The sequence below is a fragment of the Amaranthus tricolor genome, chromosome 8 (assembly GCF_026212465.1).
Source record: "Amaranthus tricolor cultivar Red isolate AtriRed21 chromosome 8, ASM2621246v1, whole genome shotgun sequence".
Classification (NCBI taxonomy): domain Eukaryota; kingdom Viridiplantae; phylum Streptophyta; class Magnoliopsida; order Caryophyllales; family Amaranthaceae; genus Amaranthus; species Amaranthus tricolor.
In genome coordinates this window covers 26620700-26648014 of record NC_080054.1, presented here as the reverse complement: position 1 = coordinate 26648014, position 27315 = coordinate 26620700, and the positions used below count along the sequence as shown (strand labels likewise).

At 33.6% G+C, this 27315-nt stretch overlaps 4 protein-coding genes across 10 annotated transcripts; 3 read left to right on the top strand and 1 right to left on the bottom strand.

Moving 5' to 3' along the window:
* Positions 1-151: 151 nt before the first annotated feature.
* On the top strand, positions 152-5391 carry LOC130821177 (membrin-11-like). The gene is made up of 4 exons (XM_057686853.1): positions 152-473; positions 1149-1269; positions 1379-1528; positions 4686-5391. Exons 1-4 carry the CDS (start codon positions 211-213, stop codon positions 4845-4847), a joined length of 696 nt encoding a protein of 231 aa, XP_057542836.1. The 5' UTR covers positions 152-210; the 3' UTR covers positions 4848-5391.
* Positions 5392-6908: 1517 nt separating this feature from the next.
* Positions 6909-12302, top strand: LOC130821176 (protein NLP9-like). Of its 2 annotated transcripts, XM_057686852.1 has the most exons (6): positions 6909-7131; positions 7763-8620; positions 9189-9233; positions 9555-10286; positions 10402-10522; positions 11276-12302. In XM_057686852.1, exons 2-6 carry the CDS (start codon positions 7787-7789, stop codon positions 12100-12102), a joined length of 2559 nt encoding a protein of 852 aa, XP_057542835.1. In that variant the 5' UTR covers positions 6909-7131; positions 7763-7786; the 3' UTR covers positions 12103-12302. The 2 variants fall into 2 exon arrangements, with proteins under 2 accessions (XP_057542835.1, XP_057542834.1); XM_057686851.1 differs by having other exon boundaries at positions 6909-8620.
* Positions 12303-13142: 840 nt separating this feature from the next.
* On the top strand, positions 13143-18741 carry LOC130821175 (YTH domain-containing protein ECT3-like). Of its 4 annotated transcripts, none has more exons than XM_057686847.1 (8): positions 13143-13347; positions 14327-14379; positions 15085-15267; positions 15390-15764; positions 16237-16725; positions 16866-17078; positions 17384-17560; positions 18437-18741. In XM_057686847.1, the coding sequence occupies exons 2-8, from the start codon at positions 14335-14337 to the stop codon at positions 18539-18541; spliced, it is 1587 nt and encodes a 528-aa protein (XP_057542830.1). In that variant the 5' UTR covers positions 13143-13347; positions 14327-14334; the 3' UTR covers positions 18542-18741. The 4 variants fall into 4 exon arrangements, with proteins under 4 accessions (XP_057542830.1, XP_057542833.1, XP_057542831.1 ...); XM_057686850.1 differs by having other exon boundaries at positions 14324-14379; XM_057686848.1 differs by having other exon boundaries at positions 13143-13394.
* Positions 18742-20575: 1834 nt separating this feature from the next.
* Positions 20576-26905, bottom strand: LOC130821174 (AP-2 complex subunit sigma). 3 transcript variants are annotated; one of them, XM_057686844.1, is made up of 8 exons: positions 26600-26905; positions 26346-26460; positions 25130-25287; positions 24916-25014; positions 24772-24822; positions 21685-21858; positions 21032-21091; positions 20576-20878 (listed from the first exon to the last, which is right to left on the bottom strand). In XM_057686844.1, exons 3-8 carry the CDS (start codon positions 25130-25132, stop codon positions 20837-20839), a joined length of 429 nt encoding a protein of 142 aa, XP_057542827.1. In that variant the 5' UTR covers positions 25133-25287; positions 26346-26460; positions 26600-26905; the 3' UTR covers positions 20576-20836. The 3 variants fall into 3 exon arrangements, with proteins under 3 accessions (XP_057542827.1, XP_057542826.1, XP_057542829.1); XM_057686843.1 differs by having other exon boundaries at positions 26684-26905; XM_057686846.1 differs by lacking the exon at positions 26346-26460 and having other exon boundaries at positions 26684-26905.
* Between the last annotated feature and the right edge of the window lie 410 nt (positions 26906-27315).

Sequence of the window (27315 nt, the reverse complement as noted above, 5' to 3'; positions counted from 1 at the left end):
TTTTTTTATAAAAAGCTTAAATTAAATTTTAAGAAATACTTACTTTAAAAGAAAAAATTATTTAAAAATTCAACGTGTATAATTAACTTGATAATAACTTAAATACTTGATAAAAACGTCATTAAATGAAAGTTTTCTGTATATTTAAATTATTGACTGTTACTTTTTTATTTGTTTGTAAGAGACCAGAAAACTTCACAAACAGCATCAATGGAGGGCGTAACAGTTGGCAGTGGAGGAGGAGGAACAACGTTGTCAGAAGTCTATCAAAATGCCAAGAGATTGCAATTAAAGATCAGAGATTCTGTTGAAAGACTTGAACGCCTTGAATCCTCTTCATCCGCCTCTTCTGTTTCCCCGGAGTTCGCTTTTGATATCAAGAATGATATTTCTCAGCTCCACTCTCTTTGTACTGATATGGATCATCTTTGGCGCTCTATTGCCGTCAAATCTCAGCGCGATCTGTGGAGAAGGTTTTTTCTCTTTTAAAGGATTTCACTTTGTTATCTTTTTATTGTGATTGATTATTGGTTTTGATTTGTGCTTGTTTTCTTGATTTATTAGGATATGATTTTAGTGTTATGAGTTTCATCTGTTGGCTTCTAGATTAGAATCGAAATCTGTGGTATTGATAGGTTGAATTGACTAATAATATAATTTCTGGTGATGATCTTGTGTTAATTGTGTTTGCAATTGGATTTATGGACCTTAGATTGGATTAGATTAGGTTCAAATCAAGGTGATAATTTTATATCTTCTTGAAGGTAACTCAAGCTGATCCTTGCTTTAATTTGTTATTGCTTTATTGCTAAACTAGCTTTTTTATTCTGTTATTGAACACTGCGACTGATTCCCTTGAAACGCAATTGAACTTACTTTTGGAAGTGAGTTATTTCAGTTTGTAACCTGATTTTCATGTTGTTTGCTGGAAAATATTGATAGATAGTACATTTAAGAATGCTAGGTTTCCTTTCACATTTTATTCCATTTGTCATGGTATCTGTCATTTACCATATGCTGTTTTTGATTAAGGATTGGTCCTGTTTCAGTCATGTTTTTAGATAATCATATTGCCTTTCTAATGACGTTTCTTAGTTTTTACACCGATGCCTAAACATTGAGCTTAATTATTTGTATTGTCAAAACAGAAAGGTTGAGCAAGTTGCTGAAGAGGCATACTCATTGAAAGAAAGTTTAGACAAGTACTTTTCGAGAAACCAAAGACGAGTGCAGGAAGCAAAAGAAAGGGCTGAGTTGTTGGGAGGAGCTGTATGTCTTACTTTAGATTTGTGTTCTTGAAAAGGCACTTCATTGTTTAATTTGTCGTAATTTGATGTATTTTTGCTTCTGTGTCTCAAATGAGTGTCTCATATTATAGAATGGGGAATCTTCTCATGTTCTAAGAATATTTGATGACGAAGCACGAGCGATGCAGTCAGCACGTAATTCTTCCCGGATGTTAGAAGATGCTTATTCAACTGGTGTAGCCATCCTTTCAAAGTTTTCAGAGCAGAGAGAAAGCATGAAGGTACTTATCTTGCATAATAAACTTCCGCTCCATAGCTCTTAGATTTTTGGTGCATGATGTCACATATAATGTTTTTGGAAAAAAAAAAACTATGAAGTTAGTTACAGTTTTTTGATAAGTTTACCTGCATGTTGGTTGCTTTTTGAAAGCATTACCCTCCCCTTAAACGATCAATTGTTCGCTACTGAAATGAATTTAGTTTGAACATTGTCATTTTTGTGGATTTTTTAAATCCAAAAAATATGGAATCTTGCATCAGTGTTAGAGTTCTCTGAAGGATTAAAAATGGAATATACATACAATATACATTTATTGTCCTTGGTTTTCTAACCTGTAAGTCATGATAGGGGCTATGTTCTCTTTATGTATATATACTCTTTTTATTCCCTACTCATTTCTCTCATATGGTCCATTCGCAATAGAACCAAAAAATAGTGTTATCTGGTTTCGAATTATAATGAACTATGATAAATTGATGCGCTATATTATTTGCACTTCTTATTCATGTATTATATGAAATTACAAATGATGTTTGCTATCAAGGGTTAGTTGGAAACAATAAATTATGGAAAATCACTTTTAAAAATTCCAACTTTTGATTAATATTTAAAACTCCAAACTTTGATGGCAATTTAATTTTGAAGTCTTTAGTGACCTGTATCCGATCGAACAAGTTAAATTGTTTTTTTTTAATTCACAAGTTTTGAAAAAAGAAATGAAGAGAAAAACCCCTAAAACCCACCCCCACCTCCAATCCTTAGCTGCCCACCCTTGAACCATCTCCCATTAGCCGTCGACACCACCATCCACCACTGGGCCGATTTCCCCCCACAACCACCGTCCAGAGATGACAAGCAACATTGCCCCACCACTGCGTCGTTCGAATCCCCATCCTCTTCCTCCACCCATCTAAACCATTCACTAGAGCCACTAAGAACCACCATACTTGAACCCAAGGACACAAAAATTGCCACCTCATACACCGACTTTATCATCTCCACGGCCATGAGACGACGACCAAACCACCTCCACCCAGCACCGCTCGAGTGCATAACCACCATGAGACCTTGTTTAAAATCGTGAGACCCCAACCACCATCCGAGAAGGGAAAGGAGGGGGAGAGGAGGTGGTAGGGTGGCAGTGGTGATGGTAGTGAGGGAGGTGGTGAGGTGACAGTGGTGGTGGCATTGGTGTAGTTACGAGAATTAAGGGTCATATTTAACCTCTTATATGATGATGACAAGTGTCATGTAAGCCATTACAATGATGACACGTGTCATGTTTAACCTCTTATACAGGTTACCAACTGCTCGAGTGCTTTGAAATAAAATACCCCTTAAAGTTTGCATTTTTAAATATTAATCCAAAGTTGGAATTTTTAGAATAAATCACGCAAAGTTGGGATTTTTAAAAGTAATTTTCCCTAAAGTATTATGACAAGGGTGATTACATTCATCAAATCTCCCATAACATGCCTGTGTGAGATTATATGTCGGTTCTACTTCTACTTAATAGAATTGTGGTAATGACATGTTGTTATCTCTTCTCTCATGAATTTCCCACTTCTATCCTTACTCACTTTTCCTAGCATTGATGTGTTACCTACGCCTTTTAGAAGTAACTTTAATAAGGTATCGGAAATTTGTTACGTTTCCTAGCATTGATAGGAGTATGTAGTTTTGAAAGTAACGTTAAGAGAGAGTTCTGTTGTCATAAGGGTTTTCTAAAGATTGTACTGGTTTTGTGCTAGATCTGAATAGTTGTGTTTTCTATTTTGGAGTTGTAGTGTTTGAAGGTTGTGTGAGGCGGAGTGTTTTATCTTGCTTTCCTTTATGTTTTACCTGTTATTTCCTTTAACCATCCGTTGTTAGCAGTCCACTTTTTTCATATTGATATCTTTGTGACATACCTTACTCCTGGTCATATACATACTACATATATACTTTTATAATAATAATTAATAGAAACTTGGTAACAGTTTACAAGGCCTTTACATCTGAGACTTATCATGTAGGTAGAGGGAAGTGGAAAGGTCGGTGTAAGTGAGGAGAGATGGAAGAAGTTGGGATGATTTGTGTGATTAAGGGAAACAGTGATAGGTCTATGTAGAAAGCGGGAAATTAGACAAGTATTCAGATGTATTTTTACTTTTATACTTGAATGACGCTGAATCAGGGGCGGTTTTGGAGTGTGCGGGGTGCCCAATCGCACAGGGCCCCCAAACCTAAAGGACCTCATATTAAAAAATCATATTGGAATAACGTACTATTGAGGTAAAGTAGTTAGTTGGAGTCTTACTTAATATATCAATAGTCATATGTTCAAATCCTATTAATTACATTTTTTTCTCTCCTTTTTTTTTATCTCTTTCCAAAGCAATTTTTTAACATTCAAATATTTTCTCTTCATTTAATTTTTACACATTCTTCAAACATGAATTATCACTAACTCAAAAATTATCAACATTTTATTTCTTAAGTTTTCATTCTTCAAACTTTTACTCTTTTGTTATTAGCCATCAATCTATTACTATTTTTTTATTAAAGATGAAAATTTAATTTTTAACAACTTAATTTAAGTTATTTTTATTAAGTCAATATTAATAAAATTAGAAATTATGTTGAGTTTTATTTAATCCTAGTACTTAAAATTAAAATTGAGTTGAATTTTTACTTGAATTAAGAAAATCTATCTTTTTAATTATGAAGGGCTTCAATTTTAAAAACTTATGAAATAAAACAGGACCTCGGAATTATTTGCTCCGCCCTTGCGCTGAATGATAGTGAATTTTATGTACATACCTTAACATCTCACACGTTAATTTGTTTTGGTTCACGTAGCCGACCCAATATGTAGGCATTAAGCCTATGGCACTATTGTTTCTTTTTGGCCTTCAATTTTCATAAAATTTGGAAATTGAACAGTAGTCTTATTTGTTATAGAATTATAAAGTGCGAGCTGGACACAGTTTTTCTTTATCAACTGTTTTGGCACTTGATGCATGTTTGCTTGTTAGGGCCTTTAGGTTGTGTAGAGTATTGAACTATACTCGAATCAAAGTGTAATGAACAAGCATTCAGCTCCCTTTTCAGTCGTACTTCACTTATGATAGCTCATTACGTTATTGTTGATTCTCTTGATTGTTATGCTTTTTTAGAGTGCACAGCGAAAGTTACTTGACATCTTGAACACAGTGGGACTCTCCAATTCGGTGCTAAGGTTGATTGAGAGGCGAAACCGTGTAGATACATGGATCAAGTATGCTGGCATGATCCTCACTTTTGTTGTTCTGATCGTGTTGTGGAGGTGGAAACACTAAGAAGCCTCAATCTGATCTACCATGGATGATGTCTTACTGTCCGAAACTGTTTATGTCGAAGTCCATTCAGCTTCCTCCTGCCATTTACAAGTCATTGTTTGATTCTGGTTTTAGTGCATAGACAAATAGACTGGGATCCTTTACGATGAGTATCATACATGACGTTCTATTAACTTGACTTAAATATCGGTAATCTTGAGTCTTAACAAACTCTGGAGATGTAAATACGTAAGTTTTAAGGTCTATTTTTTGTTGTCGTATGTATAATTTGCGGAACCTCAGTTTGTTTCGAATTGGAATGAATTACAACAATCAACAATGTAAGGTTTAGCTGATTCTGATTATCATTGAATGACTAGTTAATTCAGGCGAAGATTGTGGGATTTAAAAATGAGGTATCATTACTTCTTGCAAAATGGCCTTTTATGTGATCTTGTGTTCTTAATAACTTTTATAGATGTTACAAGTCGGGTCCGAACAGGATCCAGAAATTTAGGATGGGATCTGGGTTTAAAATGGGTCTAAAATTATTTTCACATATTGATTGAATTTTGTTTTGTATTTATGATTGTAATAAAGTTTTAGACTTTAATTAATGATAATAATTATTAATTAAAATCTAAAATACACCCAATAATATAAATATTATCATACAAACTCTAAATATCCTTAAAATTTCAACCTAGTTCAAAAGTTATACACATAAAACAAGTTTAAACAGAATATAATAACATACTAAATAACACTACTAAATTAATAAAAAAGTAAATTATAAACCATTAATAAAGTAAATTAATAAAGACTTATTGGCTTTTAAATTGATAATAAATGTTAGTAAAAAGGATGAATTTTTAGTACTTTATGATTGTATAGTGTGTAATAAGGTTTTACATAAATATACATTAATTTTTATTATAAAAATTTCTTGTTGAATATTTCAAATGTAACACTAAATATGAAAGAGGATTAAACAACTCTATCTCACTCTCAAATCATGTCATCCTCATCCAAATTCCAAAATAAAAAGAAATATTTCGCCCATATCCTAAATTTAATACATCATCAATTCATCATCATACTCACTTTAAAGTCGGTCACAATATGAAATTCTTATGTATCTATTTAATTATTACTCAATTGTAGATATTACATGACATTTATATCAAAACTTATTAGATACCTTTTTATGAAAATGAATACTAAAACACAAATTTTTACTTGAGACTGTCTTTATAAGAGACGAGTCTCAAATGGGCTGGCCCATTATTACTTAGAAAAACAACTATCAGAAAAACGTGTGTTGTGTAACCCTATTTGGAGTTGGTGTTATAACCTATTGAAGTTGGTATTATAACCTATTAAAGTCGGTATCTTTAAATAGATTATAATACCAACTTTAATAGGTTATAACATCAACTCCAAATACCAATTTTAATAAGTTATAATACCAACTTTAACAAATTATAACACCAACTTCAATAGGTTATACACCAACTCCAAATAGGCTCAATCTCGCGCGTTAGTTTTTAGATTTTTTTTCTTTTTTTAATTATTGGATCTGAGCTTAAAGAGACTTCTCTTATAAACATGGTCCATCTGGAGAGGTGCTGATACTAAAAACAAAAAATAAGGTTAATTATTTAGAGGTAATATAGAGTATCCATCATTTCCTTGTTTTCATAAAAAGCCGTTATATTTGAACAGCAGCCAAAATTTAACATTATTCACTAAATATTATGTGCTGTTATAATCCCAACTCCCAAGTTTCAAGGCATTATCCAACTTATACTCAAAATTGGTCTGATACTCTGATTTTAAGGGGTAACTCACTTTCTTTATTACAAAGCCCTAAGATATGTTTCCTCATAGTGAAGGTTTGTCTGTTTTCACTTTCTTCTTTTGTCTTGAACTATACTTCCTCATACTTTAAAATTTGCGCCAATTAATTAAAATATTCTTTTAAGAAAGTCAAAGAAGACAAATTTAGGGGACGGAGTAATAGCAAATAGTACCGTTCCTTAAAAATGTTCTCATTTATTGTTTGATAATGGGAGACAGGACTCTAATAACTTATAATATAAAATATATATACACTATTTTTAATTTATCGATCTGGTTAAAAAGCACCCAATAATTTAATGCTCAAAATATTGTGTTTAGTGATTATTCAGAGTTATCTAAGTGGGTTTTGGAGGTTTCCTCTTATACTTATCTGGGTTGGGTTGTTTTGGATTTATAAAGGTTGTTGCTGTGTTTGCTATGATTTGTGCATTACTTGATTGAGGTAAGAGTGTAAACACTCCTTTTTTAGTTTGTTGTCTCAAATTGATGAATTGAATGTTCTTTCCAAGTTTATTATGATGCTTAATAGTTGAGTTTCCTATTTGCCCTCCATTTTATTTTAACTCATAAGTCATCCCTTTGTTTTATTTTTTGCTCATAATGACTTTGTGTCTTAAGAAGACGGGATATTAGTGAATTGATAAGTACGTTACAAAGTCTAAATTCGAGGGACTTACACAAAAGGTGAGGAAGATCAAATCTGAGTGATGAAGGCTCACTAATCTATTGGTTTATGTCGTTATTCTCAATCTTTTGTGATAGACTTTGGAGTTGTAATGGTTTTCAGTATTGAAAAGACGGAATATTAGTGAACCTGTAAGGACTTAAAAAGTTTAAATTTGAAGGAGTTAAAGAAAAGGTAAGGAAAACCAAATATGACCTGATTAAGGCTCACTAATCTATTAGTTTATATAGTCGCTCTCAATTTTTTGTGATTAGACTCTGGAATTATTGTTGTCGTTAGATTTTGGGCTAATTACTTGCCTTGTTGAATAAGTGCAAATCAAAAGCAAATACTTTGTTGTCTAATTCATACTCTACTTCATATTCCTTGTTCATTTTTGGGTTTTTAGTAGGTAATTTCTGAAGTACTTTTAATGGAATACTCCCTTAATTACAAGGAAGTGGGACATAATTTTTGGGCTAGTTCAAATCCTGATATCCCTATGGTGGTTGATGACAAAGCGATTAAACAAACAGAAAATCAACCCATAAACATGTCAGAAATGATGGGTTTAGATGGGTATGGGGCATGGTGCAACATTACCTCCTCAAACAACTCGAACGAGCCTTCTTATAAGTATTCATCACATCCGTTCATTGCATCGAATCATGATTGTTGTGATCGGAAACAACCCAATTGTGTTTTTCCTACTGTGAATGTGTATGGAAGTCCTGTGGATGCCACAACAGACGATTATGACGGTTGTGGCATGTTTGTGCAATCAGAAAACAGTGTTCCTGGGCCTGTTGGGAATTCAGTGGTGGAGAGGATGGTTGGAGCATTATCAGTGTTTAAGGAGTCATCTGGAGGAGGGATTTTAGCACAAGTGTGGGTTCCTGTAAGAAGCGGAGATCATTATATATTAAGCACAAGCGAGCAACCATACTTGCTTGATGAGATGCTGTTAGGTTATCGTGAAGTATCAAGGTCATACACGTTCTCTATTGAACAAAAACCGGGTTCCTTTCCTGGACTTCCTGGGCGTGTGTTTATGTCTAAGATGCCCGAATGGACTTCAAATGTCAGCTATTATAGTTCAGCTGAATACTTACGAGTTCAACATGCTCGTCATCATCAAGTTCGTGGATCTGTTGCATTACCTATCTTTACCCAACAAGCCTCTTGTTGTGCTGTTTTGGAGCTTGTTACTGTTACAGAAAAATCTAACTTCCATTTTGAAATCGATTCACTTTGCCGCGCTTTAGAGGTCAGTCATCTTTTTAATGAATTCTAGTGAACCAGCTCTGATGGCAATTTTTCTGTGTTATATGTTACACTATTCAAGTAAATAAACTGAACGGTTAGGCCGTCTAGGCCTAGATTCTACGATTTTCATTACCTTGTTTAGTTTGGATGGAACCCTTGATTGGCATTAGCAACATATAATGGCTTATCAAGTTATCTTTTAATTTGTAGGTTTCTCTAATCCACCCTAATCATTTTAATGTATTTTATTGCAGTGCCATGTTTTATTCCCCTATAATAAGGGGCGAATCTAGGATGCTAGTATATATGGGCAAACACTCGACTCTAGATATATTTCTAGTGAACTAGCTCTGATGGCAATTTTTCTGTGTTATATGTTACACCATTCAATCAAATGAACTGAGCGGTTGGGCCATCTAGGCCTAGATTCTACGATTTTCATTTTCGTGTTTAATCTGGGTGGAACCCGTAGTTGGCTATGACAACTTATAATTGCTTATCAAGTTATGTTTTAATTTGTAAGCTTCTCTAATCCACCCTAATCGTTTGATGATTGTTGATCATTTCAGGCCGTAGATTTGAGAACAACTAAACCTCCTCGACTTCTTTCTCAGGTACGATATACCATTGAAGTACCACGTTATTGATAGGGGCGTTTGGCAAAATAGCTGGTTAGAAAACCATCTAATGTTAGTGTTTGGTAAATCAATTCGTTGAAATAGTCTATTGTTATAAATTAGTTAATTTACAACAAGATGTTCCTTGTAGCGTGTTCAAAATCAGACCAGCTAGTCAAATCAGTCAATCTAATTAGTATAAGTTATAAGCTATCAGCAGTTTGCCAAAACACCCCTATCTCTTTTACTTCACCTTCTTGAACATCTTTTGAAACTTTGAGTTGTATCGTTAATTTTTTCCTGATTTCGTACTTGTAGTGTTTTTCACCAAACCAAAAGACTGCCTTAGCCGAGATAACTGATGTGTTACGAGCTGTATGTAACGCCCATAGATTGCCTTTAGCTCTTACATGGATCCCTTGTACTTTCGAGGAAGGAGATGGCTACAAAATCTTTCAAATACAAGTTAAAGATAACAGTTTAAATCTGAACAAGAAATCTGTATTGTGCATAGAAGAGACTGCTTGTTATGTAAACGATAAACATATGCAAGAGTTCGTCCATGCATGTGGTGAACATTTTCTCGAAGAAGGGCAAGGCGTTGCAGGAAAAGCGCTCCAAACGAATCGTTCTTTCTTCTTTTGTGACGTAAAAAACTATCATATCAGTGAATATCCACATGTCCTACATGCCCGAAAGTTTGGACTAAATGCTGCTGTTGCAATTAGGCTTAGGAGCACATACACCGGGGTTGATGACTACATACTCGAGTTTTTTTTGCCTCCGAATATTAACGAAAACAAGGAGCAACAACTTCTGTTGGATAGCCTCTCGGGTACTATCCAACGAGTATGTAAAAGCTTAAGGACTGTTTCGGATGCAGAATTGGTCGATTCTATAGATCCTAAAGATGACCCTTGTGGGGTTTCCCAGAGCTTATTTACAAATGATCGACCATTGACCCAAGAGGGGTCAAACGGAAGTAGACAGTCATTAGATCGACCCATGATTGTAAACGATTGTATCAAAGAAGATGGCTATTTTGAGCAGGTGTTGTGCTATAAATGTTTTCTCCCTAATTTCTAGTCCTATTGAAAGCTATCACTCTGTCCTTTCAAATATGCTATATTATAACCAAAAAAGATTTCACTGATGGTTTTTGCAGGCTAGCGGTTTGAGTAGACCGATAGAGAAGAAGCGAAGCACTGCAGAGAAGACGGTAAGCCTGGGTGTTCTGCAGAAGTACTTTTCTGGAAGCCTGAAGAATGCTGCAAAAAGTATTGGTGGTGAGATTTCATAATCCTGTATTGTTTTGTTCTCAATTGTTAATATCTAATTGCTTTCTTAATTTGGTATCAGAAGTCAATATTATTATTGACATATAGAGGTGTTTAACGGGGCAGATCGACTCAATGGGTCCAGGGTCGGGTCAATAACGGGTTGGGACATTAACGGGCCTTGGTGTAAAGGGTCGGGTCAGGTCAGATAATTATGAGGTTGTTTGGCGAACGGCTGATAGCTGATTATAGTGACTGATTTGACCAAATGATTATATTAACTGGTTTGACCAGCTGTAAACCCGCTGCTATGAGCAGCTTGTTCAAAAACAGCTTATTTACATCAATAAGCTGTTTCAACAAGCCAGTTCACCAAATACTAGTATTAGTTGGTTTGACCATCCAACCCTTCATTTACATCAAAATAAGCTAAAATTGCTCAATAAGCTAATTTGCCAAACACCCTAGGATTTGGTTGTGAAAAAAATTCACCACCTTCTTTTTTTATATATTTCACGTGCAGGGGAGTAATAGAATATAACATATATTTGGGTCTTCAACCATAAGCTAAAGTTTATGTTGAGTTGGTTCCTTAATCCGCCCCTCTTCAAATAAGGCATAGGAAAATGATAATGTTGTAGACTTGTAGTATGATTTATGTTTAGACTCTTAAAAACTGTCTGTGTTAGCCTATTGTTACAGTTTTTCTGTCTATTTCAGTAAATCAAATTTGAACTTGAGTCGATTTATGAAATTTTATAGTTTGCCCCACGACGTTAAAGAGGATATGCAGGCAGCATGGTATCTCAAGATGGCCTTCGCGGAAGATAAACAAGGTGAATCGGTCACTACGAAAAATCCAAACTGTTCTCGATTCTGTTCAGGGAGTAGGCGGAGGTTTGAAGTTTGATCTTACGACAGGAGAGCTTGTAGCGGGATGTTCTGTCAATCAGAACGATTCCTGTACAATCGGAAATCACTTTGTGCAGGAAAACCATACACAAAAACGGAAAAAATCGAGTAAAATCGTTCAAGGAGCGCAGCATAACTTAGATTTCAGTTCGGGGCTACTTCATAACCAATACCGCGCTGCTTCTCAAACTCCTCATTACATGACTCCATATGAGACTGAAAATGATGATAAGGTGATTGAGCACAACCAAGCGACAACTTCTGGGATGACGGACTCATCAAATGCCTCCGGTTCTATGTCTAGTTCACCAATAAGTATTGGTGAGCAGAGACTAAAGAAGGATAAAACAAACAACGAAGATCCAAAATCACGAATCACAATTAAAGCGACATATAAGGAAGATACAGTTCGATTCAAGTTTGAACCTTCGGCGGGATGCCATCACCTCTACGAAGAAGTTGCAAAACGGTTTGAGATTCAGCGTGGAACCTTTCAATTGAAGTACGTAGATGATGAAGACGAATGGGTGATGTTAGTAAGTGACTTAGATTTACAAGAGTGTCTGGAAATAATGGAGTGTCTTGGGAAAAATAGTATTAAGTTTCTTGTCCGCGACTTGGGTTTTGGTATGGGTAGTTTAGTTGGTAGCAATCGTGTTTTGCCTGGTAGTTGCTAGGTTAAGTCGATGGTTGTAGCATTAGGATATGTCAACTATTCTATCGGTTTTGAAATTTCAACTGAGAAATGGTTTGCTTGTATTTAGAAGAAAGATTTAGGAATGACACGAATCAGTTGGCTGTAAATATTTTAGTATATGATCGACATATGAAACAGTTGTAGATTTGTATAGTAGACTTAGTAACTTATGCATCATATAGTGAAGTAGAGGAAACTCTGTATTCCTATGAATTATAATTGATTTAGTTTTATGCTTTGTAATTTGTATAGTCATATTTCTTTGACTTACCAAAATAGTGGTAGAGCTATTGTCTTAAAGTGATCATTTTTAATAGTTGTAGATTGCTTATAATTTTAAGGGGTGTTTGGTATAACAAGTTAAAACGTAACAGAAAGGGAATGTATGAATAGAGATAAGGGTAATAGTAAGTGTTATTTTTATTATTTGTTTGGTATGAAGAGAGCAAAGGGAATGAGGTAAAGGAGTTTGTTACAACATTATGAACAGTAACAAATTAGAGGATTTTATTTCTTAAAAGTAACGTAAACGATTACTTAGAGTCGAAATAAACAATATGTAACGGATTGAGTTATGCGTTTCCGTTAGTGACCTTCAAAATATGGTTACCAAACACGCCCTTAAAGTGATCACTCACACTATTAAAATAATCAATTAAAACATATTAATTATATAGACTCGTCTTATGATAAAGCAGTCTCATATAAGAGCTGCTAATATTATTAAAACGCCTTTTTTCTAATTTTTTGGAAGGGCTCGGGACGCAGACCCCTCTTACCCCTTATAGGTAGGCCCAATAAAAAAAAGTTAAAAAGTTATTAACTGCGAACAGTTATTTTGACTTGTTTTTGTGCAGCACGAATATATCAAATAGTTGTTCGCAGTTAGTAACTGCGAACAACTTATTTTGTCTTTTTTGACCTGTTCGCAGTTACTAACTGCGAACAACTCCAAACTAAAACTTAATTTATTTTATTAATTTTTTTATTTTTTCTGTATTCAAATTTTCCCCTTCTTCTCTCTCTTTCTGTTTCTTCATATTTCTCAATTCTCAGTTTTAATTGCCTAATAGGTACTCATACTCTGTTTCAACACTCCGTTACTGCCACCGCCTCAATATACTGGTGACTGCTCTCAGTCTCACTGCCATCGCCTAATCCTCCACCAGCTGTCGCGTGTCTGTTCCCGGCCTCCCTTTCATCTTGCCTGCCAGCTGCCGCCTGCGTGCGTCCACTGTGCACAACTGCACATCTCAATCTTTGGTTTTTTTTGTAAATTTCTCTTTTAAATTTTAATCTCTCAGTCCAATTAATTTGGGATTTCTTCTCTTAAAAATTAAAATCTTCAATTTTTTTATAGTTTTGTTCTTTAAATGATTATTTTAGGGTTTAGGAATAGAGTTTAATAATTGTGAATTTGTTTAGGGTTTGTGGTTTGGTCATAATTAATTTTGTCACTTATGTGATTGTGTGTGTATTATTGATTATTGAATGTTGGTGAATGGTGAAGTAAAATTATAAATGTTGTTTTTTTATTATAATCTGAAATTAGGGTTTGTGTGGTGTGGAATTTTGGATGATATATTATATTGATGTTTTACAGAAATTGGCAAGATCCTGAAGAGATTAAGTGAAATTAATATTGCTAGTTTATTTGCCAACTTGTAATTTGTAATTTGGAGGAACGAAAATTTGTTGGAATGCTCATTTTACAAACAAGAGACTCGAATTTATATTAATTTACTTTAATGGTGCTACTCATGATTTTGAGTGGATACGCCACTACCCATTATAATACACACCTCAAAAACCTAAATAAAAAGAAGATGAAATTTTTAAAAGAAGGTTGCAGAAAAGAGAAAAAGAAATAGAAGAAAGAATAAAAGAAAAAGATTGGACTTTTAAGACTATTGTAGAATTAAGAAGCATCCAAGGAAATAATATGAGGAAAAAAAAAAACAGATATTGGTTAAATTAGGCAAATCAATAAATTAAAATTTAAGTTAAAAAACTACCTAAAATAACCTAAATAGACTTAGGCGGAAAACAACTCTTAAAATTGTGACATTTGTCCCATCTTCTAATTTTTTAGTAAAATTTATGAAAAATTTGTGATGATTCCGGTCTCTGTATTCTGTTGAAGTATTTATTGATAAATAATTTTCTAGTTTTATAAGAATGATTTTCTTGACTTTTTGAAGCAGATCAAGTGATGGATCCAAATTTGATCGTTCCCCAATCACCTGAAAAGGCTATGGTATGTCTGCTTTTTTATGGTAGCCATGATTAAATGTTTATTTCAACCTCTTATTGTAGTTCTGGATGAACTCTGAGTTTCTTGCACCCTGGTATTCCAAATTAATAAAAATATGTGCCTGGCTGAATGGAACTTGAAATTGACTGGGTTTTAATTGGTTTAATGCTCATAACATCTGTAAATAACAAATTGACAACTGTAGGGCCATTGCTGGAACAAATATTTACATAGTAATGAATATTTCTAAAAGATGTTCCATTTAATTGAATCAGTTTCATTTATATTGTTTAAATGAATGGAGAATAAGAATCCATGTACCCGTTCATTTAGCATTTCAAATCTTTTGGGATTAAGACTTTGGCATTGTTGTTGAGTTGTCATTTACATTGTTATAGAAAATTGTTGGACTCAACGGTTTGTAACCTGTTTTTTTGTTAGGTTATCTTGTGCATTTGGTTCAGATGCAAAGTATGTACAAGATGTACCAGCATATCCAAAAACTAATTCGGATTTGTGCCATAGAAATCTATAATGAAAGGATTTTATCTTATAACCGTTTTATCTAAAAATTCATTTGAACAATCATTGTTGATATGCATTTAGTGAACTTGTGTATTCTTTGTTTGAGGTTCATTCCTATTTTAGCCTTATGTAACCTTTGATCATGCATTTAAACTTGCTAGTCATTGTTTGGCATTCACCTAGGCTGCGTCTGAGAACGGGAATACTTCTGATTCAACCTCATACAACCAGTGTGCTGCCACTGCTCTAGAGTCCATCATAGGGGAAGATGTTTACAATCAACCTACTAGCTTTTACAATTATCATTATCCAGGCTACAATGGGTGTGTTGGTCAATCAGATGATAGAGGAGATCACTCATCTATGGTATATTCAATGATTTCATTTGAATTCATTTTGTGAAATGATGCTCATAATAACTTTACTTTGGGATTTGGTGTTAGCGTCTCTAATCTCTACTCAGGAAACTTTTCTCTCCTGTAATGCAGGGTGCACAGACAAATCACAGTTCAATAGGTGACTACATGACTGGATATAGTCCTTATACTACAGGAACTTATGCCGGTGCTGATGGGCACAGTGTTCGTCAGCCATATCTTGCACCAGTTACTTATGAGCCTGAAGCACATCCTTGCAATGCTAGGGATTACAATTCAAGTGGATCACATGCTGCCTCTGAGAATGCTACATCTAATCCTTTCCCTGCTACCAAAAGGTCAAATGGGATCAAGCCTTCACAACTATATGGCCCCATGAAGAAGCACTCCTTCGTGCCTTCTAGCTCTAAATCACATCCTCCTGTTGCTACACCTAAGTTTTTCCAGCCAAGATTTGATATTCAACATATTAAACAGATGAGTAAGGTGCGTAATATATCCCTTTGCTTACCTATTTAAGTTGATATTTGCATACTTGATCTTTGAAATCTGCTACGAGTTTAAATTTTGGTGTTTTGTAACAACATGTAAGGACTTGTTTGTCTTTGCTATTGTATCACCAATTGTCAGACACTGAACTTACTCTATTTCTTAGATGTTTATTTGACAATGTATTCAAATGTTTGACTTGGCTATTTTATCGAACAATTTTTTGATTTTTCCCAAAAATATAGTGCTTAAGTGTCCATATCCAAGTTGAAGTGTTGTTGAGTCGCAGGGCCGTGTCTGAACTTAAGGGCCCTGAGCAAAAATTAAATATGAGTTTTCATCATTCCAGCAGAATGTTGTGATTTACCTTAACCAATTCAATTTTGTGTTTCCTTTTAACTTGTAAATTTTTAGCTCCTTTGCCTTCTGCCATTAACATTTCAATTTTTCTTTTCATATGTTTTCTCAGTCAGGTTCCTTTTACCCATCACCTGGGTATGCAAATGATTACCATCCAGCCGGAAATTACCAGTCATCTTCTTTCCAGAAACAAGGCATATTTGGAAATACGGGTCCTATGGGCTACAAATCAAATGGGAAGACGTGGAATGAAAATGATAACTTTTCCAATAGGATAAGTGAGTGTGGAATGTCATCTGAACTTGCATGTGGCCCTCGATGCAATATCAAGAGCAATTTAGATTCATCCGAGAAGGAACGATTTGGTTCAGCAGTGCAGACAGATAAATACAACTTGGCAGATTTCCTGACGGAGTATGAAGCTGCCAAGTTTTATGTCATCAAATCATATAGTGAAGTTAATGTTTTTAATTGCATCAAGTATAATGTTTGGTCAAGTACTGCATATGGGAACAAAAAGTTGGATGCAGCGTTCCGTGATGCAGAGATGAAAGCCAATGAAACGGGTGTAAAATGTCCAATATTCCTTTTCTTCTCAGTTAAGTATTTTTTATGATTTCATCACAATTCAAGGGTGGATGCTTGTTTACTTATACTGTTTGAATCAGCATTGTTTCGTGCACAACTCGTATGTGTCACAATCTAATGGCGTGTGTGCTTGATTGGTTAACTGTACAGGTTAATGGAAGTGGTCAGTTTGTTGGAGTGGCGGAGATGATAGGCAAGGTGGATTTCAACAAGACTATGAAATTCTGGCAGCTTGATAAATGGAGTGGTTTCTTTCCTTTGAAATGGCATATCGTGAAAGATGTACCTAATTCTCAACTGAGACATATCCTTCTCGAAAACAATGAGAATAAGCCTGTGACGTTCACTCGTGATACACAAGAGGTAAGTAAATATAAAAAAATTGCAATTTAATGATACGGACTTTCAGGACTGACATGAATCTTGAACTTGCACTGTTGACACTTTTTGATACATGGGTTTTCTTGGCTATGCTATAATTAGCCTTGTTTTCTGTTCTGGTTCTGTTCATGTCTGATAATTATTCTTTCTGGGGGGGTTGAGGGTATGTTCTGCACGCGATATTTCCTTTAATAGGAGTTTTTGTCATTGTTCCTGATTGAAGCACACCCCTCTCCTTTTTTTCCTTCCATGCCGTGTCTGATTCCAAGTTCTTAACAATTATGTAGATTGGGCTAAAGCACGGGTTAGAAATGCTGAAGATCTTCAAGAATCATTTATCGAAGACATCTCTTCTAAATGACATGGAATTTTATGAAAACCAAGAAAAGGAATTGCTGATGAAAAGAAGCGGCAATCCTGGTTTTAATAACAAGAAAAAAGTATTTACGAATGAGAATCTACCTGTAAGTTGAGCTCTTAACTTCTTGAGTTTCCTTTTGATACATGGAACTTTTTGGTTGATTTTACTTAGCTTGTTTCTCATTTACTCATGTGATCATCATTGTACTTGGAAATCGACAACATTTCATTACCCCAATCTCATTCAGTGGCTCCCATCTACGTGGGGTTCGGGGGAGGAGTCAAGTGTACTCAATCTTACCCTTGTTAGTTTTAGTTATAATAAAGAGATTGTTTTAAAGAAGAAATGAATTAAAATAAAACTAAAGTGCTAAACCCAATTGCCCTAGCCCTAATGATCACCTTCCCCCACCGATCACCCCTTTCCCCCTCCCTCCCTGCTAAGGCAGCCCTTCCCCCGAGTGCCAACTTCACAACCACCATGAAAGCCTCCTCATAAACACCAAAAAACAATTGCACCACCACAACAAATCCTCATCCCCCATGAAACGTGAGGAAGAGGTATGGAGCGCTCTGGGGTGGTTAACGATTACCAAGGTGTCCTCTCCCTCTTTACCAGTTACCAAGGGATCAAGTATTTTAAAAATAGACAACCCCTAAAGTTCGGGTTTTTAAATACTAATTCAAAATTGGGACTTTTATCAGCTTGAGTTGGGATTTTTAAAAATAACTTTCCGTTAGATTATTGTTTTTTGATCCATTATTTGCTCTTACAAGTCCCAATTTACTCTAAAAATAGAAACACGGAGACTTGTAATGCTGCACACACAGATTATTAGATCAATGAACTTGTAAGTTGTAGTCTATTTAATGATTTTTACTCTCAAGCATAACTTCCAAGCAATTTTTCGCTCGATTGAAAAGCGACGGTATTTTTGTGTATTTCCAACCACATCTTTAATTTGTGTCAACTTTCGCAGAAGCGGTTGATGTTGGACGCTAAAGGCGATGACGAACCGAACGTGGCTGGGGTTGAATCTCTTGTCAACCTCACCAATGACTTATCCCTCAATTCTGATTCTTAAGTGGTGTGTAGTACTTAATTATCACAATTTCTTCATTAATGATCCATTGGTACATAGTATTTAGTAATTAGTAGTGTCCGAGAGGCGAGAGTACATTTAATTCTTTCATTCTTTGAGTTGATTCATAGGTTTTCTTTTCTTTTCGTTTCATTGTTTTGTTTTAAAATACTTCCTCTATTATTTTAATTCTTTTTTGGTTAATTTTACTTTATAGTCCTAGTACTGTTAATGAATTATGTGTAATGAAAGCAAGACATATCTCTGTTAAGAACATAACCCAAAAATAAGGGTAAATCGTATTGAATCGTAATGTTAATATTTACGTTAACAGATTGATATCTATCGTGTTGTAAAGGTGTTAGAAAAAGTCTTTAGAGCAATTTTTGAGGGTTGTCCCATTCTTTCAACTAATAGTGTGCTTAAGTTAATTGATCAATGTTTCTAAACAACATCCGAAGTGAAACAATCTTTAATTTTAACGCTTGATTTGGAAGACCATAAAGACTTGATGGTGTTAGGAAACGCAATTGAAAAAATGGATCAAATAGTAAGTAAATACATAAATTATTAGTGCTACCATACAATTAATTAATGAGACAATTTTATATGTCGCGGTCCCAAAAATTTGGTTCAGTCTATACGCATTTGTGATCAGTTTTAAGGCTTATATAATCATGCATATGTGATTAATTTTAAAGCATATGTGATTACTATTTACTATTGCAAGTGATTTAATGCCTATGTGATCATTTTAAGGCATATGTGATTATTTTTAAGATCCATGTGATAACTTCTAAAACCTATGTGATCATTTTTAATTTACTGTTTGATTACTTTTAAGATCATGTGATCACTTTTAAGGCATATGTAATTATTTTTATTTTCAAATCCACCACCACAACAAAACACGATTTTCATAAACTTTAAAAGTGATCATATAAGCTTTAAAAATGATCGCATATGCTTTAAAACTGATCTCATAAGTTTTAAAGTGATCACAAAGTAAAATAAAGATGAGCACATAGGCATTTGAAAGTGATTATATAGGACTTTAAGTGATTATATAGGACTTAAACTTAATCACATAAGCCTTACAAAAAAGTGATCACATAAACTTTAAAAGTGATCACATATAAAATAGCCTCTTAATTATAAGACGGTCCTAAACAAGAATTTGTGTTAACTAAATTTGCTTTTAAATGACAAATGACAATCTTATAGGGTTTTGCCAAATGTAATAAAATCATTGTTTTTCCTAATCCTACATCGTAATCTTACTTTCAACATATAATTGAAAAAAATCTTTTCATTAATGTTATAATTAATAAAAGTAAGGTTACATGCATTCAACCTCAAAACTCATCTTATATGGAAATCACTTAATTACACTGAAGTAATGAAAAAAAAAACATTAAAATATAATTTAATACTTAAAAAATATACATTGTACGAATTTCTATACTAATTTATCATATTCACTTACAGGTTATTTACAATATTTATGTATAAAAATATAATAAAACTCAACTATTTTTAATCCACTCAAAATACAAAAAAACTACAATTAACTCAAAACACACTCAACTTTTAGACTTTTTAACTTAAAGTACACCCAAAAATATTCCTTATTCACTTAGAATTTAAAGTAAAAGATACCTTTTAATATATATATATATATATATATATAAAAAGGATCGAATAAGGATTTTAAAATGAAAAGAATAAGGAATATTTTGTTAGTCACTATACATACAAAAACTTATTGTTATAAATTTAAAATATTATTCAGATTTATGATATAGTATCTTTTCTACGTAAGGTGGTGACTTTTACAATTAAGTGTTTTTGGCTTGATCGTGACCTTAAATTTTTTTTATCTCATTCAAATCAAGAGTGTAGAATACTTCATATCCTTTTCATTTTGAACACCCTTCTCATTGAATTCATATATATATATATACATATATATATATATATATATATATATATATATCACAAGTTTCTGTAATAGTAACATATAAACGTAATTGTATAGTAGCGTTAATCAAAAAATTCTCATATTAAAGCAAATATATGTCAAATTGAGTATTAAAAACAGATACTAGTAATTAAAAATTAAGATCACAACAAGCAGTCGAGCATATAAACTGACTAAATACATATGTTTCACTTATGAGGACATGAAGCAAGGAGTTTGACTAGCCTCCAAAGATATTGAATTGACAAGAGAGATCAAACAAATACAAACATTAAATTCATAGAGCTGCATAGAATTGGACACCAAAATATTTCAAATCATTCCAGTTTCTCTAGTTCACCCATCCTCTCAATAATGGCCTGCAAAATAATTGATAAAAAAGCAGATTTTAGAAGACGCAAGCTTCGGGTAACACTGTAGCTCAGTCGACACAATGCATAAAATAGAAGTTTAAAGGAGTGTGTTGCATGTTAGGAGCTGAATGCTGATAGAATAAGCAAAAGAACACACACCTTCTTACTCGTTTCTTGAAGCTCGCCGGCAAGGATAAATTCATCAAGTATCAGGTAAACCTATACAGGCATTACAAAGACGAATTGAGAAAGCAGACATAAATGAGTAAATCCAAGTTAAACCTTCCACTAAAAGAATCAAATTAGAGCTATCAGCAGTATATGAAAAGCTAATATGAGAGAAACTTGGCTCATAATTTACTGTAGGTTCTATCTTATGCAAGAAATGATACTAGGCACTAGGCAATAGCCATAAAATTTTGTTGAACAAAGAACATCACTGATAGTTACCAAAAATTCTATGTGATAGAGTTGCAAGAAGAAATAGGGTGTCCGAGAAAGAGGCAGCTAAAGAAATCCAACACAGCCACTAAAAAGAGGGAATTTTTTAGCATATCTAATAATTCATTTGATAATCAGAAGATATATTCAATTACCATCACCAATATGGGAACACAAACAAACATTATTGAATGATAATCAGCAGTATTGAATCATAGAGAATTCCAACTGAACCTAAGGTGTGTCAAATCATAGAAAATAAACATGCAAAAACAGAGATTTGAGTTGCCAAAAACTTCCAAATTAAAGATTGAATATTATTAGCTTTTAAATAAAGATAACATTTCAGAATATCAGATGATAACTCAGACCTTGTGAAAATTGAAGACTAGATCCAGCTCACACACATTGCTGAAAAAGTGATCCAATATTTCCACAAAGAGATGGATGCACTCAAGATATGCTAACTCATTATCTGTGATATCAACACACATGGAGAAAAATAACCCAGCATAGCGCCTGTAGATAACCTTGTGCGTACGAAACTGACAGAAAAGTAACAGTAACATGATGTTAAATGTCAATGCACAAGCTATAACAATTCTAACAAGTACAAAAAGCACACCAACGGATTGGACAAGATAAACTCACGCATTCAATGTAGAACCATGTGTGCCTTTAGGAACAAAATAAAGTAATACAACAAATACTCTTGAAGAAGTTATTGACCCAAAGTTAGAAGATTTATAAAAAAATGACATATAAAGAAGATGAGAAGAAAAGAAATGATATGTACAACAAGGATTTCTGCAACTCATTTATTCTGTATACTACCTACCAATTTCTTGATGCACAAGGCTTCTCTACAAGTAAATTACTGTAATGCAGAATGAATATCGTCAAACTTGGTATCCACCCCCCCAAAACTCTCTCGCGCACTCACTCTTAGATGCTCACACACTTAGATTTTCACACACACACAACCTCACCAAATGTAAATGAATAGAGTCAAGAGTCAAAACAAACTAAATGGAAATTCCCATCGAGTAGTGACAAGATTTATTTAATGAATAAATAAGAATGAGATAATGAATTCAACAAACAATTAAGTATGAACACAAGTACTTATTGGACACCTTTATTTCATGAAATAAAGGATAGAATATATGTGGAACTAATTTTAATCTTGTCCTTCCATCTTCACCATTGATGCCAAAATTTACATTGCTTTTAAAAAAAAATTCGTTCCGTCAAGGCAATGTCAAAATTCAATTGTTGCACAATTGTCATGCTGGCGGAGATAACATGCACAACAAAGCCTCAGCCTAAGTGACCATGTAGTGTCTAATTTAGTCAATAAAGTATCAATTGAAACACTTCCCCACTAAACATTGTAGGAGAAAAGAAGCTACACTCTAATTGGTTGTGGAATGTCATTTTCTCTTAGCTTGGTTTGGTCAATTGCAAAGAAGGCAAAAACTACACTAGTTAGCAAAAGGTGAAAAATTAGAACTTTGAGGAACTTAGAAAAGGAAAGGCACATTAAAGATGACTTGGATTACCAGAGTTAAGAATGACATGAAGAATTGAGATTTGCAAGAGCATATGACAATAAACAAGAGAGAATAAAAGATGAAAATATATGTCGATGATCATTAAAAGTTGACTTCTTATTAATGATTAGTATTAAAGGGTCAAAACAATACTCCCTCCATTTATATTGCTTATTACACTTTGACCAATATTGTGAGAGTTTTTTTTGTCAAATGCAACAAACAATATGAAAGGAGAGAGTATATTTGCTTCACATTGATTTTCTTGTAACATATAGCGACTCAAATAAGTTAAGATAAAAGCTTTAGCATTGTTGTGTATCAGACAATAGGATAAAACTTCATTGAATAACCTTGTGAAAGAGCTAAAATGTCTTCGTAGCAGAATAGAAATATGGAGGAAAAGGGGGAATGAATTTGTTAGGCCTAAAATGATAATGTGGCAATAGCATTAAGAAATCAATATAAATAGTCAAATACTTTTGTTGTATAATCATCAAGTAATTAATCTTAAATCAATAGCTACTAGCTGTTGGAGTAGCTTATACTCAAAATCAGTGTAGTGTATACCATCTTCTTTTCTTCTTTTTTCTGTTATCTTTTCTTTCTTTATTTACTACTGCCTCTATAAACCATAGCAAATCTGGTATCAAAGCAATTATTCGGTCATGGTTAATCACGATCAGCTGGAAAGAGAAATTAATATTACACCCACCCAAATCAATTCTGAGTTGGACAAGATCCGCTCAGAATTAACCCAAACCTCCTACATTCTCAAATAAATACCCTCACCCAAAACCATGAAACCCTCACCTCATAAATGTCAAACCTGAACAATACCATCCAACACCTGGGCGAAAAGCTTGTCGTCTCAAACCCACCAAACCAACCTAATCCTCGAAACACTCCCCATAACCCCCCCCCCCCCCCCCCCCCCCCCCGGGTACTTCTCATTGTTTGGGGTAAGAAAATGTACCTTACCCTATCAATATTTGCCGGCGTCATTTCTGAAAAAGGGAATTAGAGACACAAGAAGCTTGATTTTCCCTTTTCAAAGGCGATAATCCGGTTGGGTGGATATTGAGAACAGAGAGATACTTCAATTTTGACAAATCAAGTCAAAAAGAGATGGTCGAAGCAGCGGTGGTGAGTCTTGACGGTGATGCAATGAATAATCTTTGATAATCTTGAAGGATTATGTTCGAGGAACAATCTAACAATACATATTAAATACTTAGGATTGAATCATTGATGTAGAGATATAAATTGTAAATTCAATATGTAGATATTGCATGTTAGAGAATGACTTACGTTTTATGACTAAAACGATTAGATTAAATTAAATTAAATTTATGACCAGATTAATAATAGTACGGTGAAAGTAGTCAATCACACTCGATAGTCAAATATTGGGGTTTATTTGAAAAAGTATTTTTCAGAGAGTTTTGACCTTTTGTTTTAAATACGTATGGCGATCAGTAATAAAGAACTGACTGAGGGAAAAACAGAATGAAAAAGATACAACCTTTTGGCATTCCTGTTTCATTGTTTTCTAGGTGCTAGCACACCATCAATCTTGATATAAGTGACCTAATTAGAGATATCTCATTCGATATTAATCTCTAAGTCGATAGTACTTTACGGTACTCAATCCCTATATTGAAGTACAAGTCACGCATCAAAGGTTGTTAATTCTTAACTTATCATTCTGGTTCATATATTGTGATATGCATGTTTTTCCTGGATTATAGATGTTTAATCACAATTGTTGTATTTCTCATTTTATCATATATTAGTTCCTACGAATCTTACTCCTACAAGGTAGCATTTCAACAACAAGCTAAATGGTCAAACAACTTTAAACTATTCACACTTAGTTGGGGAAACAAAAACCATGAAGCAAACCTCAACGAAATTGGTGAACTTTGGATCTCTATTTACAACCAATCGATGAACCTGCGAATATAACAAAAATTAAATCAATACAACTAAAATTAACAGAAATAAAATTCAAATAACAAAGCAACCAAGCAAGCAAGAATGAAAAACCTCGTATTCAACTTTATGCTTTTCGGAATCTTCTAGAGGAACGTAATACTTTGCTAGACGAGTCTTCCCTTGCCTATTCTGTAACAATATGAATCTGATCTGCCATTTTATTTTATTTTTTAAGTAGAGGATAAAAAGGAGACAGTTAGGGCATAGCGATTCAGAATGATAGATTCAACTCATCAATGAATGTAAGGAACAATAGAAAAATTACCATATTTTCGGAGTTTGATCAATAACTGAACATGAATTTTTCCTCTCTCGCTTTAGATGTTGTAACAACGACCAATAAGTTGACAAATTATCGCCGCCAAAGTCTTAATTTTCCAAGAACCAAGAAGGGGTGCGATACTCGGGAGTTGGTACGGTGAGCTGAATAAGCCGTGTTTTAATCAATAATCAATAAAATCATAAATTTTACTAAAACTGTAGCAGAATGGGCCAAGTGTAACAATTTTAAGAGTTGTTTTCCGCCCAAGTCTATTTAGGTTATTTTAGGTAGTTTTTTAACTTTAATTTTAATTTATTGATTTCCCTAATTTAACCAATATCTGTTTTTTTCCTCATATTGCTTCTTACTTCTACAATAGTCTTAAAAGTAGCATAGAGATTAGAAATATTTAAACTGAATTGCACCTCCAACTCCAAGCACAATGGGTAATCATCCTACATGGCTGCATTACTTTAAAAATTTTCAAAACACAAGCTATTATAGTCCTAAAATTTTGACAAACTGAATTCTTCTGTTAATTTCCAGCAATCTACTAAAGTCTAAAACAAAAAGGAAAACCTAAGATATTTAAACAGTGGCAAGTTGATTTCTCAAAGTTCCTTTATATAGAAATACTAAGAAAATGGTGGGAAGGGAATATAAGGGAGAATCCAACATATAGAACAAGATTAAGAAATCAACTATAAAACAAACATACAAATCAAATCATAATTGAAAAAGCAAAACATGATATCTAAACAAAAAGCAACATGTATTGTCAAAGTATCAAAGCATAATTGAAATTTAAACCCAGTAAAATGAAAGAGCTACCAAACCTAGCAGCAGACATTGAAATTAAAATAACCAAAATCTAAACATCAAATGCAATGAAGAAACCAACTCAAAACAGAACCTAATAATCAATACAGTAAAATTGTTCACAAACATCAAACGGAAAATATTATTCAATTAAATCTAGATTACATCAAATTTCAAGATTGAGAAAGACTGTCTGAATTTTGAAAAACAGGCTAACTTCAAAATAAAAACCTAGATCAACATAGATAAAATCATGAAGATCAACAAGCTAATTTCAAAATAAAAACCTAGATCAACAGCAGCCGCAAAACCATCAACAGAAGCAAGAAATTCGAAATTAGGGCTCATACTTGAAAAAAATCGAAATTAGGCTCATAATTGAAGAAATGAAGAAACTAACCTAAAGATAAACTTATGTGATTTTACACAGCAGCACTCAAATTTTCAAAGAATCGAAATTGCAGTCGATACGCCAATGGTGACCGAAACAATCTAAAACTCCAAGATTCAGACAGCTGCGAAAAAAAATGAGAAGACCGCAAATTGAAAAATTCGAAATCCCTAACTTTTAGCAATAGAGGATGACTGTATTGAAATTCTAAATCCCTAACTTTTCGCACTAGAGAATTAATGTATTGAAATCAATCGAAATACCTTACACATCGAAATCAATCGAAAACCAGAACGTATTGAAAAAATCTCTACAAATACTTAATTAAGAGTAGAAGTTTGAAATACCTGATTTTTAGCAATGGAGGATGAATTTTACAGTGATTTTTCCGATTTATCAAGTATGAAAGCCCTAAAAAACTACTAGTGGAAATTTCTCCGATTTGTCAAGTATGAAAGCCCTGAATCACATGGTAGAAAAACTTTGTTTTAATCTGCAAGGTGATTCCGAGCCTTTAAACTTTTCGATGCAGTAAATATTTCCTCGCTTCCATAATAGTAACATTGAATTTTCCACATATAGAAAAATTAGGATCACCATATCAAATTTTTCAAAAAATAATAATTAATGACGAAAGAAATAGCTTGTCTTAAGACCGTCTCATCATGAGACGGATTTATATTATTAGTTCATATCTTTAATTGATTACTTTTATATCGTAAGTGATCGTTTTAAGATTATAAGTAATCAATCTAAGACTATAAAATTTAAATATTTTAAGATTGTAAATAATCATTTTAACGTTATAAGTAATCACTTTAAGAAAAAAAAAGTATATATTGAACCAGTCCAATAAAGATGGTATTACCGTGAGACCGTCTCATTTAAGAATTTATGCAAAATAAAAGAAAGATATAATTAATACTCCCTCTTATTCACCACAAGTGTCTCATCTACTTTTTGGATATTATTCATCTCT

What these genes read in the sequence shown, in the direction of transcription:
- LOC130821174 (XM_057686844.1), bottom strand. An exon ending in TAGTCTTCAATTTTCACAAG is followed by an intron (nt 21,092 to 21,684) that starts GTCTGAGTTATC and finishes ATGCCTGTATAG; the next exon opens with GTTTACCTGATACTTGATGA. An exon ending in TTCAAGAAACGAGTAAGAAG is followed by an intron (nt 20,879 to 21,031) that starts GTGTGTGTTCTT and finishes ATTATTTTGCAG; the next exon opens with GCCATTATTGAGAGGATGGG.
- LOC130821176 (XM_057686852.1), top strand. Translation starts at nt 7,787, where the DNA reads ATGGAATACTCCCTTAATTACAAGGAAGTGGGACATAATTTTTGGGCT. An exon ending in CACTTTGCCGCGCTTTAGAG is followed by an intron (nt 8,621 to 9,188) that starts GTCAGTCATCTT and finishes TGATCATTTCAG; the next exon opens with GCCGTAGATTTGAGAACAAC. An exon ending in TGCTGCAAAAAGTATTGGTG is followed by an intron (nt 10,523 to 11,275) that starts GTGAGATTTCAT and finishes GAAATTTTATAG; the next exon opens with TTTGCCCCACGACGTTAAAG.
- LOC130821175 (XM_057686847.1), top strand. Translation starts at nt 14,335, where the DNA reads ATGGATCCAAATTTGATCGTTCCCCAATCACCTGAAAAGGCTATG. An exon ending in ATATTAAACAGATGAGTAAG is followed by an intron (nt 15,765 to 16,236) that starts GTGCGTAATATA and finishes ATGTTTTCTCAG; the next exon opens with TCAGGTTCCTTTTACCCATC. An exon ending in TCACTCGTGATACACAAGAG is followed by an intron (nt 17,079 to 17,383) that starts GTAAGTAAATAT and finishes ACAATTATGTAG; the next exon opens with ATTGGGCTAAAGCACGGGTT.
- LOC130821177 (XM_057686853.1), top strand. Translation starts at nt 211, where the DNA reads ATGGAGGGCGTAACAGTTGGCAGTGGAGGAGGAGGAACAACGTTGTCA. An exon ending in CAGCGCGATCTGTGGAGAAG is followed by an intron (nt 474 to 1,148) that starts GTTTTTTCTCTT and finishes TTGTCAAAACAG; the next exon opens with AAAGGTTGAGCAAGTTGCTG. An exon ending in AGCAGAGAGAAAGCATGAAG is followed by an intron (nt 1,529 to 4,685) that starts GTACTTATCTTG and finishes ATGCTTTTTTAG; the next exon opens with AGTGCACAGCGAAAGTTACT.